The sequence below is a fragment of the Hypanus sabinus genome, chromosome 6 (assembly GCF_030144855.1).
Source record: "Hypanus sabinus isolate sHypSab1 chromosome 6, sHypSab1.hap1, whole genome shotgun sequence".
Lineage (NCBI taxonomy): Eukaryota > Metazoa > Chordata > Chondrichthyes > Myliobatiformes > Dasyatidae > Hypanus > Hypanus sabinus.
Genome location: NC_082711.1, coordinates 85,354,858 through 85,373,186, shown reverse-complemented (window position 1 = coordinate 85,373,186; position 18,329 = coordinate 85,354,858). Strand labels below are relative to the sequence as shown.

Below are 18,329 nucleotides of genomic sequence, written 5' to 3'. Positions count from 1 at the left end.
AGACTTCTTCAAGCTGACCTGGTTGAAATCCCCCATTATGATAGGGAAGGCTTCGGGTGCACTGCTTCATGTCGGCTGATCACGGTGCTCAGCTCCTCCAGCTCCTCCTTTGTATCTGCCTAGTGTTTTGCCCTTTAACTTTTATTGCATCATCTCACAGCTTTAAGTGCTAATGAATATTAAATCAATATTTGATATAGCTAGGAAGAAATCAATATTTGATACAGCTAGGAAGGATTGACATTTACAACTTGGATTTTGAATGAGTATTATCATTGTGCTATTTGGGAAAAACTTCTGTGGAAATGAAATGCCCTTAAAATCTCATGCAAGGAGTCCTCTTGAAACATCAGAGTCACTGGCATCGGCTTGGGTGCATTTGTCCTACTTATCAACAATTTGAAACATCAACTCCATTGTATGCGATTTGCATGCTCGAAATAAAGAGAAAATCAGTGGTGCATTATCCCCAACTGACTAATACAGATGTATTATATTGTTGTATGAATGGGAACATATAAAAGTTGCATAACTTAAATGGATGTAGTAATTTCAAGCAAATTAGATACTTTGCTTGCAAATTAGGGCATTCTATTTTAATATGCTAACCAATATGGTGAGTTTTACTAGTTGTGGTTTGAACAAGAGAATCAGTTGTGTATTTGAATTGACAGAACTCAACTGAAAGCTTAAATTCAAGGTAAAAAATAGATTGAGGATTGAAGATATTTAAACAATATTTCTGAATGTCACAGTTATATTTATAACTGAAGGAATATGGCATTTATTAATGTTTCACAGTTCTGGCTGTTTGCAATTTGAGGTGTTTGAGCAGTGGCCAATCATTGAATTCTTCTGCTTTGATGCCATGGAGGATATCTTGCTTGGTGTAGCTTTTATAGCAATGGATAGACACACATAAGTGCCATGCACTGACAATAGGACAGAATGAGTGACAAATTGTACCAATTCTGTCAATAAGCTTTATCGCTGGACAACATTGCTCTGATTCACCAGCATTGCATGAGGGAGCACCTGTCAGTTTCCTCAGCAGGCAGACCTGTTATAGGATCTGAATCCCTTTTTTCATGTCAGTAGAGATTGTAGCTATACAAAGCAGGGAAGATGGATGTTTTTTCTTAACTATTTTGCTTCAGTTTAATGATAATTACCTATATTTTAGTATTTTTAAATCATCTTTAATTTTATTGATTCTTACTTTAGTTTAAAAAGATTAAGCTTTTGGGGATATGTATTAAAATAACATGGCTTAAATTGAGAGGAAAGGGCTTAAGAAGGTATTTGAGTGGATTTCTGTTTAAAAACACAGTGGTTGATTTCTGGAGCTTGTTGCCAGAAGGTGTGATTGAATCAGATATGATCACCATGTTAAAAACTAATTTTGACAGATACTTAAATAGACAGGCCATGTAAGGATACAGACACAATAAAAGCAAATAAGATCAGACAGATTAAAGAGGTCATCGTGGATGTGGTGAACTGAGATGCCCATGTCTGTGCTGTAGATCTCTATGACTTCATAATTTTCCGTTCACACTGTCGTACCCTTGAGTGTTTCCAGCATTTTCTCTATTTCAGATTTCCAGTATCTGAAACAACTTGTCTCAGGTGACCAAAAACCTACCAGATTGTTGCAAAAATCTGGTTAACTATTATCCTTCAGAGGAGGAAATCTGCCATCCTTACTTCAGCTGGTTGAAATGTTATTCCAGACACACAAGCCTCTGAAAGGGCCAGGCAGGTAATTCAGTTGTGACCATCACTTACCAATTTCTCAAGGAGCACTTAGAGAAAGGCAACAAGTACTAACCTTGCAAGCAAATCCAGATCCCCAAAATGAATATGCTTACAGTATTTGGAAATGGTGTACATGAGCGCTGATTGAGGATAGCTCAAGGACGTGCAGCTCGTTAAAAGCTCCATCTCCACCTCATTGGACACTTGGAGAGAGATGGCTGGAAGCCATGAGATTGCAGCAGTGTGGTTGTCTATAGTGAGTTTATTTGAAATGAATTGGTGGCTTTTATATAATCTATGTTGTTTGTTTTCAGATCCTTTTTTCTCCCTCTTTGCGCACAGTGATAAAAATAAACCTATACACAGCCGAATTATTTGGTCCTGTGATTGGACTTTCAACAGCAAATACTTTGTCACTGGTAGCCGTGACAAGAAGGTGAGTAGCTAGAGCAAGTTTGTTAAGTGATATTAGTAGGATTTTTTGCAGAAGTACTACCTGAAGATTAGCATTGAATAGCATTTGCCTAAGGATTGTTATTGTGTGTTAGTACAGGAGTACATGGAAACTGCAATTTCCATGATACTTCTAAAAACTAGCTCTACAATATCATTGGCATAGATCCAGAACAGGTTTGTATGTCGCAGCTTAATATTTTGGAACCAGTGAGCGAAATTAATAAATGAGGTCATCAGCCTGAAATACTAACTGTGCAGGTAATGCATGACATGAAGTATTTTAACTTCATTCTTGTACTTTTATTGTACGTCTTCCTTATAACACAATAGGAACTCATTCAGCCCATTAAGTCTTTGCTGGCATTCAGAGTAATCTCACCAATTCCATTCCTCCACTTATTTTCTGGTAACCCATTCTCTCACACACGCCCAGAAACACTTCACTGATTCTTCTTGCCTATATTAGAGACAACTTACAGTAGCCAGTGTAACCTACCAACCAGCAAATCTTTAGGATGAATGAGAAAATTTGTACACCTGGGGGAATCCCGCCGGGTCACAGGAAGAATGTACAAAAGTCACACAGACAGTATTGGGGTTCAGAATCAATCTTGGAGTTGCCAAGTAACAGCGTTCAAGTTGATAATAAATAAATAGTTTTGTAAAATGCTTTTCGTTGATGTTGAATTTTGCTGAGTTTGGTAAGGAGAAGAACAGACGAACTAGTTTGATTAAATGAATTAGCTGATGAAATGGTGTCCAATACACAGACAAATGGTGTAAACCTGAACGTGACCAATTGTTACCTGATCCCATCTCCTCCCAAGTGTTAACAAGGTGATGGAATAAGTGAGCAGTACTGCTGTCAAGTACAAGTTGCTCCCCAATAGCCTTTTCAAATGGAACTAAGATTTTATATGAACTCAATTCCCAGTTTATTATACTCTTTATCCTTCAGATGGTGATCATAGGGGGAAGGTAAGATCAGCTATCCCCAACAGAAAAGGAGCATTTGACAACAGACAGCAGGTGGTCCGAGCAGCCTCAGATCAATCGGCAACACCAGACAACCTGTCATATTAATGCCAGCTTGTGATCAGCACAAATGATTGAAGGAATGTAAAGCAAGACTGCTCATCTCTCCCTTATCTTCTGTGTCACCATTATCACAAAGATCCCCCATCCACACAATTAGTGTCTCACTTGGCTTATTGTCTAAAACTATATGGTTAAATGACCATAGGCAGGATATTCTGATTGAAAAGTCAAAAACTAAATATGCCCGAAGTCTGAAATAAAAACAAGAAACGCTAGAAGTAACTGATAGATGAGGCAGCTTTTGTGGCGAGGAAAGCAGTGTTAATGTTTCAAGTTATTGATATTTCATTGGTAGATAGTCTTATTGTTAATCTACACTCTTTACAAGCTTTGAATTGAGATTAAGATTGAATGCTTGATGCTCATCTGAAAAGGTCAGCTGTGACTGTGCTTGAAAATGTGAACGTTATCCAGGAAGAAGTAGTTTGATTGATTAGCCCCCTTTCAAGATCACAAGAGGTGGCTCTTTTCAGACGTTATCATTTTGGTGTTGCATCATGTGACATTCCTAACCTTAAGTGTAGTTACAGAATTGAATGTGTAGCAAGAACACAGATTAACAGAAAATTAGGAAAATCTCAGTTTTTAGTGGAACAGTAAATCATGTCTACAGGTTAAACCTTTTTTTGCAAAACAAATCAAAGATTAAACTTTAAATTTACACATATGTCGATTATTGTTAATTCAAGAATGATTAGTAGTTAGCTGAATTTAGAGACCACCCAAACTGACAAAAATAGCCTTTTCGAGTCTTAAACAAGAGAAATTCTGCAGATGCTGGAAATCCAAGCAATACACACAAAATGCTGAAGGAACTGCAGGCCAGGCAGCATCTATGGAAAGGAGAACAGTCAGCGTTTTGGGCCGAGACTCTTCAGCAGAACTGGAGAAAAGAAAGAATGAGGTGTAGAGTTAAAAGGTGGGGCGAGAGGAGGGAGAAACACAAGATGATAGGTGAAACCAAAGGGAGGGAGTAAAGTAAAGAGCTGGGAAATTGATTGCTGAAAGAGATACAGGCCTGGAGAAAGGATGAGTCTTATAGGAAAAGACAGAAGGCCATGGAAGAAAGAAATGGTGAGGAAGAGCACCAGAGGGAGGCGATGGGCAGGCAAGGAGATAAGGTGAGAGAAGGAAAAAGGGGATGGGGAATGGAGACGGGAGTCTCCAGAAGTTCGAGAAATCAATGTTCATGCCATCGGGTTGCAGGCTACCTAGATGGAATATAAGGTTTTGTTCCTCTAACCTGAATTTGGCCTCATTGCGACAGTAGAGGAGGCCATGGATAGACATATGGGAATGGGAAGTGGAATTAAAATGGGTGACCACTGGGAGATCCCACTTCTTCTGATGGATAGAGCATAGGTGCTCAGCAAAGTGGTCTCCCAATCTATGTTGGGTCTTATAGATATACAGGAGGCCACACCAGGAGCACTGGACATGGTATATTACCCCAAAGTCAGTCATATATTTGTGCATTCATCCCTTCCCATTGATCTCCCTCCTGGCACTTATCCTTGCAAGCGGAACAAATGCTACACCTGTCCCTACCACTCCTCCCACACAGCCATTCAAGTCAAGTCAAGTTACTTCTTATTGTCGTTTCGTCCATAACAGCTGGTACAGTACACAGTAAAAACGAGACAAGGTTTTTCAGGACCATGGCACTACATGAAACAGTACAAAAACTACACTGAACTACGTGAAAGCAACACAGAAAAAAACTACACTAGTCTATAGACCTACCCAGGACTGCATAAAGTGCAGGCATTACAATAAATAATAAACAAGACAACAGGTACAGTAGAGGGCAGTAAGTTGGTGTCAGTCCAGTCTCTGGGTATTGAGGAGTCTGATAGCTTGGGGGAAGAAAGTATTACATAGTCTGGTCGTGAGAGCCCAAATGCTTCAGAGCAGGAGGGAGAAGAGTTTGTATGAGGGGTGTGTGGGGTCCTTCATAATGCTGTTTGCTTTGCGGATGCAGCATGTAGTGTAAACGTCCGTACTGGCAGGAAGAGAGACCCTGATGATCTTCTCAGCTGACCTCACTACCCGCTGCAGAGTCTTGCGATCTGGGATGGTGTAATTTCTGAAACAGGCAGTGATGCAGCTGCTCAGGATGCGCTCAATACAACCCCTGTAGAATGTGATGAGGATGGGGGGTTGAGAGATGGACTTTCCTCAGCCTTCACAGAAAGTAGAGACACTGCTGGGCTTTCTTTGCTATGGAGCTGGTGTTGAGGGACCAGGTGAAATTCTCCACCAGGTGAACACCAAGAAATTTGGTGCTCTTAACGATCTCTATCGAGGAGCCGTCGATGTTCCGCAGGGAGTGGTCGTTCCATGCCCTCCTGAAGTCAACCATCATCTCTTTTGTTCCCATTCAGAGACAGGTTGTTGGCTTTGCACCAGTCTGTGAGCCGCTAAACAGTCCTTCCAAATGAGGCTGTGACACTTCACCTGTGAGTCTGTTGGGGTCATATACTGTGTCTGATCATCCCTGTGTGGCCTCCTGTATATCAGTGAGACCCAGCATAGATTGGGAGACCGCTTTGCCAGGCACCTACGCTCCATCTGCCAGAACAGACGGCATCTCCTAGTGGCCTTTGAATTCCACTTCCCATTTCCATTCCGATATGTCTATCCATGGCCTCCTCCACTGTCGTTGGAGGAACAACACCTTGTATTCTGTCTGGGTAGCCTCCAACCTGATGGCATGAATATTGATTTCTCGAACTTCTGGTAATGCCACTCCCACCTCCTTCACTATTCCCCATATCCTTTTCCCTCTCTCACCTTATCTCCAAGCCTGCCCATCACATCCCTCTGGTGCTCCTCCCCACTTTTCTTTCTTTCATGGTCTTCTGTCCTCTCCTATCAAATTCTCCCTTCTCCAGCCCTGTATCTCTTTCACCAATTAACTTTCCAGATCTTTTCTTCCTCCTCCTGGTTCCACATAATACCTTGGGTTTCTCCCTACGCTCCCCCCATCCCAAATTTAAACTCTACCCTCTTCTTTTTTTCTCCAGGCCTGCTGAAGGGTCTTGACTCGAAACATAGACTGTTCTCTTTTCCATAGATGTTGCCTGGGCTGCTGAGTCACTCAGTATTTGCTTTTTCAAGTCTTTATATTTTTGCTTTACACAATGTCCTCAATTCAGCAAATATTACTGAAGGCAAATGTTGATTTATCATCGCCTAAGTGTTAGTTTACTAATATTAAGAATCTTTTTCTGTCCTACACGCTTTAAAATTGTTAGTTATTACTGGAATGTTCTCCTGGTCCTTTCAGTAATTAGTTTGGTTTCCACCTTGCTTGCTAGTTGGTTGTATGGGGTGATGTGGATCTAGCTGGAAGAATTGAAGGAAGCCCTGGTATTGTAAAGCCCTGTTCATCAGTGTTGGATGCAGGGGATGCAGTGACAGCTGTCAGCTTCAGTCCTGTTACAAGTCCAGATGGGAGGTATGTATTAAGTTGATGTGATTTTGCACTCAATCAGTCAAGTTATGAAGAAAAAGTGCAATTGTGATAACTGTCTTCGACTTGCATATCAGGGTTACATATAAATTTCTTCTTTAACTGCTAAAGGAATACAAAGGTTATTTTCATTTCCTCAGTCCAGCATTTTTTTATTTAATTCAATTCTGTCTGCTCAAAAATTATGTAACGTGCACTTGTTTTGTCTTGAGTGTTTTGTATCAAATTCATCTCAAATTTCCCTGAAAAATCAACCCCCTTTCAGATCACATTTCATATGGTCTTTCAGTTTACAAATCAGGTTGATTTGTTATTGACAAGTTAATCATTTGCACAAGTTTTTTTAGTAATTCTGAGGAATTAAATGCAATAAGTGTACTTCTACTGTGGCATAACAGAAGGAATAGAAAATTGGCAAAATTTTTATCTTGTGTCTGGTGCTTAAAATATTTCACTGTGTTGGATATTCATCTTCATGGTAGAAAACAGGAAAGCACCTTCAGGGTAGGAAGGCTATTGACTGTCATTGTAAAGTCTTATAATTGTGCGGACTGACTTTGGAAACAGGGCATCACAATGTTCAGTGGAGCCAAGATTTTAATTAATAACAACTTCTGGTTCAACTGATAACAGTGTGAAAAAGTGTGGGAATTTTCAGCTAGGCTTCAAATGTTGTTCCTTTTGTTCTCTCAGTTAGATTCTGTTTTTACTAGTGAAAATAAGTGTCTAATCCTGCTGAGTGGCAATAAATTTTGCAGTGATTTATACTAAACATGCATGCCTTAGCAGTAAGACAGAAGACTGTGCTCTAAACATGTTAATTGTTTGTTCATTAGGGCAAAAACAGTTATTTGACTTCGATCTGATTTCCAAAGAATTCTGTTTAAATTGTTAAATTGGTTTATTATTGTCACGTATACTGAGATACAGTGGAAAAACTTTGCATACCATTAATTTATTTCATTACAATTAATAACAATGAGTTGGAGTAAAGAAAATGAGTCTAGAGACATGGTGTTATGACGATTGCCTTTTCTTCAGTGTAAAAGTATTCACCCCCTCCCCCCGGAAGTTTTCATGTTTTATTGTTTTACAACCTTGAATCACAGTGGATTTAATTTGGCTTTTCTTGATACTGCTCAACAGAAAACAACTCTTTTGTGTCAAAGTGAAAACAGATCTTTACAAAGTGATCCAGATTAACTACCAATATAAAACACACAATAATTGATTGCATAAGTATTCACCCCCCTTAAATATGACAAAGCAAATCATCACAGGTGCAGCCAGTTGGTTTTCAAAGTCAATAATTAGTTAAATAGAGAACTGTTTTTGGAGACCTGTGTGCAGTCAAGCTGTTTCAAATGATTATAGTAAAAATACACCTGTATCTCAAAGGCCCAACTGCTGGTGGGTCAGTGTCTTGGCAAAAACTACACCATGAAGACAAAAGAACACTCCAAGCAACTCTGCAGAAAGGTTGTTGAAAAGCACATGTCAGGAGATGGATACAAGAAAATTTCCAAGTCACCGAATATCCCTTGGGGTACATTTAAGTCAATCATCATGAAATAGAAAGAATATGGCCAAATTAAATCCACAGTGATTTAGAGTTTTATAACAATGATACATGAAAACTTCTGGGGGGGGTCAAATACTTCTTATAAGCACTATACACATTGACTTCAGGAAGTGGGGGGGTTGCAGTTGAAGTACATACTTCTGCGTACATCAGCAGTGCTGATGTTGAGAAGGTTGATAGCTTTTAAGTTCCTAGGTGAGAACATTACCAATAGCCAGTCCCGGTAAATCCACATAGACACCATGGGAAAGAAATCTCACCAGCACCTCTACTTCCTCCAGAAGCTAAAGAAGTTTAGCACATCCCCTTGGACCCTTACTTATTTTTATCAATGCACCTTAGAAAATATTCTTCCAGATGCAATACAACTTGGTATGGCAACTACTATGTCCATGATTGCAAAAAATAGCAGAGAACTGTGAACAGAGCTCAGCATGTCACGGAAACTGGCTTCACCTCTGTAGTTGATTCTGCTTTCTGTTATTGTTTTTTCCTTAAACTACTTCAATGCACTGTTGTAAAGAAATTATCTGTAAAGACGGTGTGCAAGATCAGTTTTTCGCAGAACCTCAGTGCATATGAGAATAATAAACCAATTCAATACATTTCAGTTCATCAGTACTGAAGAAAAATGCAGAACAAAGTGCTACAGTTATAGAGAAGGCCGAATAAGATCCAAGACCATAATGAGATAGATCGTGAATTCAAGAGTCCATCTTATTATACTAGAAAGCCATTCAGAAGTCTTCTACAGCAGGATAGAAGCTGTCCTTAAGCCCGGTGGTATGTGATTTCAGGCTTTTCTCTCTTTTGCCCAATGGGAGTAGGGAGAAGAGAGAATGTCTTGGGTGGGCAGTAGCCTTGATGATATTGGCTGCATTGCTGAGGCAGTGAGAAGTGTAGATAGAGTCCTTGGGGAGGAAGTTGGTTTCTGTGGTGTGATGTGCTGACTTGTGTCCACAACTTTTATATCTCCTAATCAATCATAGTCACATTATAACTGCTTGTTTTAATTATACAATATACAAATGTGTAGTAGAGGCAGATAATTAATCATTTTTGGGTCAGTATCATTCGTTTTTCATTAAAATCTTGGTAAATATTTTTGAATTAGCATGTCTTAATAGTGTTTGATGAAAGTAGCATTGACAACGTTTTCTTTGCCTATTGTAAAGTCAGATTTTCTTTTTCTGTGGCAGCTATATTCTTGCAGTAGGTTTCGATTGTGGAAACATATCATTATATAAGTGGAAGCCAAATGCAAATCCATCGGCAAATGCTGACTGGGTTAAATGTGTGAAACTCGACAAATCGTATCCTTTGTGTGAAATAATACTATAGTTAACCTAGATATAAATACAATGCTATTGTTCCATTCCAAGGGAAAGAAGTTGAAAATACTTGGTTTAATTGGAAATCTATGATTGAAACTGGATTGATATGAACCAAACTCTCAAATAACCTATTGAAAATAACTACTGCTTTAAAGTTAATTTTACTGTTATATCCATAGATTTAAGTCAATAGTTTAACTACTGTTTGCTGATTCAACTGTACAACGAAACTGTTTTGAAATAAGTTACACAATAGTACTCATTGTTACTCATCAGCATAAATGGCTTAGCAAACTGTATCATAACATTTTAAACAAGTTCACTTTGAAAATTCTCAATTTGAATGTCAGAGTCCATTTAAGAAATAACACGCTTGGAAGTATATTTGCGGATTTATGGGTAATGCTAATTACAGTTCTCCTGTTTCAGTACTTTGTTAGTATTGATTATATTTTAAACAAATTTTTTTATCTTCTCTGTAGAAACAATCATCCATCAACCAAGTAATGGATAAATCTTCCAAAGAATCATAAGAGTATGGAAACAGGCCTTGCCATCCAACTTGTCCATGCTGATTAAAACATATTTTCCAGAGCAAAACTCTTGTCCAATTTAAATCTCATCTGCCAGTCCTTGGCCAGCTTTGTAAGTTGGTCTGGATTCTATTGTGATCTTGAGAACCTTCTTCATTGTCAACTATACTATAAATGTTGGTGTTTTGGCGTTGTCTTTGAACTTAGTAACACCACTTTTCTCCAAACTGAACTCTAAATCAAACTTAAGCCAGTTTTCTCTTTTATGATGGCAGGATTTTATTTTTTTTGTGATGAGAGCTCTTAAGTGGATCATTACCAAAATTATTTTAACTATTTCCAAGATTTGTTCTAGACTGTGGCTAGCAAAGGAAGATTTTCCTGAGTAATATGATTGAAGGATGGCACTTCTATGAATTCTGGATTCTTTTAAATACATTCAGTGAAGATAACGGAATGAGGAGAGAGGGAGCATTTGTTCTCTGAGGGGAAATAAGCAGATCTTTCTATACTACCTGGAATTTCAGGGAATGAGAAAGTGCTACTGTTATAACCATATAACAATTATAGCACGGAAACAGGCCATCTTGCCCCTTCTAGTCCGTGCCGAACGCTTACTCTCACATAATCCCACCGATTGAATTATGTAAGACAAAATTATGAGGGTTTTCAGTGTAAATGAAGAGATGATTCTTCCCGTGGCTTGGTGGTCTAGAGCCAAGATTCACTGCTTGGTTTGACAGTAAAGACCATAAAACTTAGGAGTGGAATTAGGCCATTCAGCCCATCAAGTCTGCTCCACTATTCCATTATGGCTGAATTATTATCCCTCTCACCTCCATTCTTCTGCCTTCTCCCAGTAACCCTTGATGCTCTTACTAATCAATTGGTCATTCAATGATCAGATAAGACAAGCTTTTTTCAAGCAGAGTGCGATGGCCCTTTGAATTACAGGTATCAGTGACTAGGATGATTAGTATAATTAATCCAGATTAGTGAGTTTTTCGGTAATACTAAAATTGAAGAACTGAATGATCCATTGTTTCTGCTTGTAATATTTTCTTCCTTCCTTAAGTGGAATAATTTTTGGAGGAGGCAGTTGTTGAATCAGACTTGTCTAAATAAGATTGTCTTTCTCTTTGTAGAGGGTGCACGTGGCAGTGTACGTTTTTGCGGCATACCCAGATTTTCTCCTGACATGTAGTTGGTATATAATTGATTACTGTAAATTGCCCTAGTGCAAATAGGGCAGTTGTGGAATCTAGAGCAGTTGATGGAAATGTGGCAAAATTGAAAAATTAATCTATTAATTTTGGTTAATATGCACAGGTGCTCAATGGGCTAAAGTGTCTGTTCTTGACTGCATGACTTCATCGCTCCAGTGGTGTACAGAATAACTGAACTTGCTTTTTAAAGCTTGTAGTTTGCACTGTTAATGTGCAGAGTACATGCGGCCAAATCTAGCTTGTAAAAATAGGTTGCAGTTCATTAAACATGAAATGTTATTCCTTCTATTCTCACCTTTCCTCTTCCTAACTCTGATGGTTGACAAAAATCTGAAATAAGACACAGAAATGCAAAAGGGAGAGTTATGGCTTTGTGGCCAAGTTTGCGGACAATACAAAGACAGGTAGAGGGGCAGGTAGTGTTGAGGAAGCAGTGAGTCTGCGGAAGGACTTAGAAAGATAAGGAGAATTGTTAAAGAAGTGGTAGAAAGAATAAAGGTGTAAGTGGGGAGAAAATTCAGAAATCAGGGGTGTAGGATTCCCTGAAGGTTAACTTACAGATTGAGTCGGTGGTAAGGAAGGCAGATGCATTCATTTTGACTATATTATAAAAACAAGGATGTCATGCTGAGGCGTTTTAAGTCTCCAGATTGAACTTGGGAGTATTGTGAACAGTTTGGGTCCCTTATCAGAGAAAAGATATGCTGGCATTGGAGAGGGTTTAGAGAATGATCCTGGGAATGAAAGGGTTAACAGGGGAGCATTTGATGGCTCTGGACCTGTACTTACTGGAGTTTAGACAAATGATTGGGGATGGGGGGAAGAGGAATCTTGTTGACTTTTGAAATGCCTAGATAGGGTGGATGTTGAGAAGTTGTTTCCTGTAGTGTGAGATGGTACAACCTCAGAATAGAAGGATGTCCCTAGAGAAAAGAGATCATGAGGAATTTCTTTAGCCAGAGGGTCATGAATCTGTGCTAATCCACACTTGCCAGATCTTTTCTGATAACATCAAAATTGTCCTTTCTCCAATTTAGAATCTCAACCCATGGATCAGTCCTACCTTTTTCCATATTTAGATTGAAACTAATGGCATTACGATCACTTGATGCAAAGTGTTCCCCCACGCTAACTTTTATCACCTGCTCTGTCTCATTCTCTAATAGAATAAGTATCACACACTCTTTTATTTGTACTTCCGTGTACTAAATATGGATACTTCCTTGAATGCATTTGACAGTCTATCCCATCTAGTCCTTTTACGGTATGGCAGTCTCAGTCAATGGGTAGAAAATTAAAATCACCTATTATAACAACCTTACATCTCTTGCAATGGTCTGCAATCTCTCTACAGATTTGTTCCTCTAAATCCCGTGAACTGTTGGGTGGTCTACAATATAGCCCCATTAACTTGGTCATACCATTTTTTATTGTCAGTTCCATCTATAACGCCGTACTAGATGAGATCTCCAGTCTATTCTGAGTGAGCATTGCTGTAACATTTTCCCTGACTAGTAACGACACTCCTTGCCCTTTAATCCCTCCTGCTATGTCTCGTCTACAACAACAGAACTCCAGAATATTGTTAGTCCTGTCCTTCCTGTAACCAAGTCTCGCCAATGGCTACATTATTAATATTCCATGTGTTGATCTGTGCCCTGAGCTCATCTTCCTTTCTTACAATACCTCTTGTATTAAAATATACACGACTTAGAACATTAGTTGCACTATGCTCAACCTTTTGATTCCTGACTTTGTCTGAGGTTTTAACATCCGCCTCCACAACCTGTCCACTGTCTGTTCTGGCACTCTGGTTTCCATCCCCCTGCAACTAGGTTAAACCCCTGTGCAGCACTAGCAAACTTTCTCGCTAGGATGTTAGTCCCCTTCTCGTTCAGCTGCAAACCACGTCTTCTGCACTGGTCCCACCTTCCCTGAAAGAGAGCCCAATGATCCAATATTCTGATGCCCTTCTTCCTATCCCAACTCCTTAGCTACGTGTTAAACTGTATGATCTTCCTATTTCTGGCCTCACTAGCACGTGGCATGGATAGCAATCCTGAGATCACAAGCCTGGAGGTTCTGTCCTTTAACTTAGCACCTAACATCCTGAACACTGTGTGCAGAACCTTGTCAATCTTCCTACCTGTGTCATTGGTAGCTGATCATTCTGAAGTCCCACTGAAGAATGCTAAGGACTCAATCCAGTAGGCAACATACCGTCCAGGAATCTCGTTCTCATCCATAGAGTCTCCTTTGGTGTTTCTCAAACCAACAAACTCCCTATCACCACACTCCCCCACTTCCATTCTGAGACACAGAGCCAGACAGTGCCAGAAACCTGATCGCTGTGACTTCCCTCTGCCAAGTCATACCCACCAACAGTGTCCAAAGTGATACACAAGTTGGTGAGAGAGATGGCCACAGGGGTACTCTGTACTGGCTGTTTAACCAAATGATCCTGAGTTCATCCAGTTCCAGCTTCACTCTTTAACATGCAGAGTTAGATGCTACAACTGGATGCAGTTCTTACAGGTGTAGCCATCAGGGTCACTGGAGGGCTCTCTGCCTTCCCACATCACACAAGAGCAGCCTTCAAATATCTTGCCTGACATCCTAACTGCAAATATAAAGAAGGAAACAAACTGGAAAAAAATCTACCCACAGTTTTTTCACCTTTTCTCACACCCGCCTCTCATCGCTGAAGCTTCGACAAACTAAAGCCTCAAATAATCATTGTCACACTGTCCCCTCCAGCAATGACCACCCCACATGGCCCTGCCTTAGTTTTATTTGTTCTTGCCAATCAATCCCAATCGCTGTTTGAAAACCAAACTGCTGCATACACAATCAGCAAACCTAAGTGAGCTGCTCATGATTCTGATTGCTGATTGGCCTCTATTCAACACAAATTCTTAGAATATATTACTGGGAGTATAATTAAGGTAAATAAATCAACCCTCCTGTCATTTCTGGAGTTCTGAATCTTCAAAAAGTAATATAACTTTGTAGAACTGCCATAGTTTTGTGAGAATTGATTATGTATTCAAGCTGGGGTTTGATATGGAGTAACTTGCAAATGGAATTATAAATTGTCACACTGTTAAAGACTGATTACTCTATTCTTGCCAAGTCTATCTTTCACAGTTGACACCACTGAATTGAAGCGTCCTGACTTGGTGTGAATAGGGGAAGTTACTCATAATTCCAAGAACCTTACAGACTTCATTAACTTGTTTTCTTATTCCTTGTATTCCTTAACTGCCATGGGATCAGACAATGCCACACTCTAACAGTGAAGCGACTGTGTTGGAGACGACATGTGGGGCGAGCAGGTTGTAAAGATGAAGATAGCAGTGACTGGTTACAGCTAGCAAGTTGTGGTGCTGATCATGGTCTCAATATTTTCAATATTAATAGATCATCACTTTAGCATACCTTATTAAGGATTTCTTGCATCCAGCTATCTAAGTAGGAAAATACCAGCAAATAATGAAAATATGTTCTAATGTCTGGAAACCTGTATCTGGTGCCCAAGTAAAGTGATTGCAAAGGAACATTTATTTAACATGCAGCTATTTAAATGAACATATGGAGAAGTATTGTACAGAGTTTTGGATCATTTGCTTACAACTTGTATGACTCAAAAACGTTACACAGTTTTGCCACTGTACGACCTCCTGTCATGGGTTTTGTGGAGGAGAGCAGAAACTATGTACCATTACTTGGTCCCATCTGCCTGTCCGCCCCTTGCCCTCACCTTTACATGATAACTATATCCTATTTACACTCCTCAGTTGTGGCGTAGGGTCTCAGCCCGAAAGGCTGACCTCCACAGATAATGCTTGACCTGGTGAGTTCAATAAATCAATTGAGTAAAGATTTGATATTTCCAGGTATTTATTGACAATAGTATTTTAATAACAAAAATATAGAAGATCCAAGATAACTTCCTCAGATAGCTGGTTCAGATTTTAGTACCATCAGCAAATTAGATTTTCTATCCGCAGTACTTTTCCCTTCTTGTGCCTTGTTTATTTGTGTGATACAAAATCTCATTTGCAGCAACAGATGCACAGAGAATACAGTGAACCATTCTGTCCAGTACTGGATATATTTAAAATCCGGAGTCGGCTGCTGGAAAAACTGAGACCCCATTAGCATGAATGGGGTTACCAATGCTGAAAATTAGAAAAAGCCCTGTATACAACGAGTTTTTTTTATTTGTTGCCATCATCAGATGTTTTCTAAAATTGAGTACAACAGTGTTCCTAAACTTGTCTTCTCTAATAAAGCATTTGAAATAATGAAAACAAATAGTTTCCCTTGTGCAGAAAGTATGATATGTAGGGGTATCCACACAATAGGGATATAAACTGACAGCGAATGAAGAATGGAAGAGGTGTCTTCCTTTTTCAAAGAAAGGGGCTTCCCTTCCTCCACCATCAAAGCTGCCCTCAACCGCTTCCCTTCCATTTCACACACATCTGCTCTTATCCCATCTTCCTGCTACCATACCAGGGATAGGGTTTCTCTTGTCCTCGCCTACCACTCCACTAGCCTCCGTGACCAGCACATAATTATCCAAAACTTCTGCCACCAAGCACATCTTTCCTTCCTTACCACATTCTGCTTTCAGCAGGGATCTCTTCCTGTGCAATTCCCTTGTCCATTTGTCCCTCGCCATTGATCTCTCTCCTTGCAAGAGAACAAGTGCTACATCTGCCCCGACACCTCCTCCCTCACTCCTATCCTGAGCCCTATTCTGTGCTTCCGGTGTGGCCTCCTATACGTCGGTGAGACACAAAGTAGATTTGGAGACCACTTCGCTGAGCACCTACTTTCCATCCGCCAGAACAAGCGGGATTTCCCAGTAGCCGCCCGTTTTAATTCCACGTCCCATTCCAATTCTGATACATCCGTCCATGGCCTCCTCCACTGTCATGTTGAGGCCACGCGTAGGATGGAGGAACAACACCGTATATTCCATTTGGGTAGCCTCCAACCTGATGGCATGAACATTGATTTCTTGAACTTCCAGTAATTACCCCCAACTGACCCTGCCCTTCTCTATTTTCTATTCCCTTTACCCTCTTTCACCAATCAACTTGCCAGCTCTTTGCTTTCAGGTTTTTCTCCAGTCCTCCTGAAGGGATTCGGCCCGAAACGTCGACTACTGTTTTCCATAGATGCTGCCTCTCCTGCTGAGTTCCTCCAACATTTTGTCTGTGTTGCTCTCTTTCTAGCCCTCTATTTGCTCTATGCCCATCACACTGTTTCTGTCCCTGCCTCTTTCTTTCTATATACCTCTGTAGCTCATTGTTTCTGACTCTCTTACCTCTGTCTATATATATATATCTCAGTCTCTTTGTTTTATGTCCTCCTATCTCTGCAATGCCAGATCCGGAAGTTGCATTTAAATTGGAAATCTTTGCCTGCTCATATACAGACACACAATTACAAATTGTATTATAAACAATATCATGGTAATACTTAAAAGATGAATCATTTTCCTTTGCAACATTCAAAATAATTGATCATGTTGCTTCAGTGTTGGAGCAAGGTGCAATAGGTAGTCTAAGAAAGAAAATCTATTATAATAGAATAAAATATCACTATTTTTCTTGATTTTGATCTTGAACATTTCTGGTTTCACTTGCATTCACATGCAGCAAAATGAGACACATACGATGAAGTACATATCTATTCAAAGGAGGCCAAAAAATGTCTTTTGAAAACTATGTCTGCAGTGTAAATAAAACTCTGAAATTCATCAAGCAAATGGATAATGATCCAGAATCACTGTAGCTGTTACCAACAATTCAGTTGTTTTCATGCAGTACAATTGCTGTCATCAGAGTCCCACATTTCCAACACTTTCTAATTATTTAACAGTTTACTGTGCAAATAATTACATTTGTACAACAGGTACTTCTTTTTCACATTGCTCGCTCTTTGCAATCAACCATCCAGCATATTACACAGCAATAGGAAGGTTTTCTGAGGTATACGTAATCAAGTAAATTTCTCCACGCAGAATAAAAATAAATTGCTGGGTTCTGTATAAAATTACAGTGCTAGTAAAAGAAATATACAGTTGCCTTGTTATTAAGTATAATAAGGCAGATTAGACTTGGAACAATATTTATTCTCTGCACTTTATGGTACACAGCTAGTTCTGTGTACAAGTATTTTTTTTTCTGTCATTACCCTCAGCCTATGTACAGCTTGCTTCCACATTTTTTTTCTCTCAATGAGTTGATCTTGAGAGTATAACTGACATCCTCTTACGCCATCTGTATTATAAAGGTTAATGAATTATGGGTGACTTACTTGACTTACTCATTCATGTTCTTCATTTGCTAATTTGATACATGTCCAACTCTGATGAATTTTGATTTTATTTCTGTAGTGCTTTATAGTGGAAAATACTCTAATTCACAAAACAACGTTTTGTTTTTATAGAAGCTTTTTTGGTAAAAGCTGCTATTTAAGTGGCCTACAGGATAAACTAGCTGGAGCTCGACAGCAATCATTGTAAACCAAGAGAGGGTGCTGCTTGATCATTTTAGCATCAATGACATGTTTGTGTTCCAAATAAAAATACAAGAGAAATGTATATTTAAATTTGTATCAAAACCTTTCAGTCACTCTCAGATTTCTTTAACTTGCTGACAATCATTCCAGACTCACATGAACAGTGACTTTAATTACAACTTGATTTGCCAATGACTTGACACAGGTAATTCAGAATTGCATTCATACAGTGCACTGATATCATTTATTTCACCAAGCTTTTGACTAAGACATGGAATATGGGGGGGGGGGGAGCGGGTGCAGAAGTCAGGTCTGAACAGTCTAAACCCC

At 39.4% G+C, this 18,329-nt stretch overlaps 1 protein-coding gene across 1 annotated transcript in view; it reads left to right on the top strand.

The window, feature by feature from the left end:
• elp2 (elongator acetyltransferase complex subunit 2) overlaps positions 1-18,072 on the top strand; it is a 130,162-nt gene extending 112,090 nt beyond the window's left edge. Inside the window, exons 19-22 of the mRNA XM_059972544.1 lie at positions 2,073-2,194; positions 6,633-6,772; positions 9,569-9,682; positions 14,739-18,072. Coding sequence (XP_059828527.1) covers positions 2,073-2,194; positions 6,633-6,772; positions 9,569-9,682; positions 14,739-14,895 — 533 coding nt within the window. The 3' untranslated portion in view covers positions 14,896-18,072. The remainder of the gene's footprint in view (positions 1-2,072; positions 2,195-6,632; positions 6,773-9,568; positions 9,683-14,738) is intronic.
• The last annotated feature ends 257 nt before the right edge of the window (positions 18,073-18,329 follow it).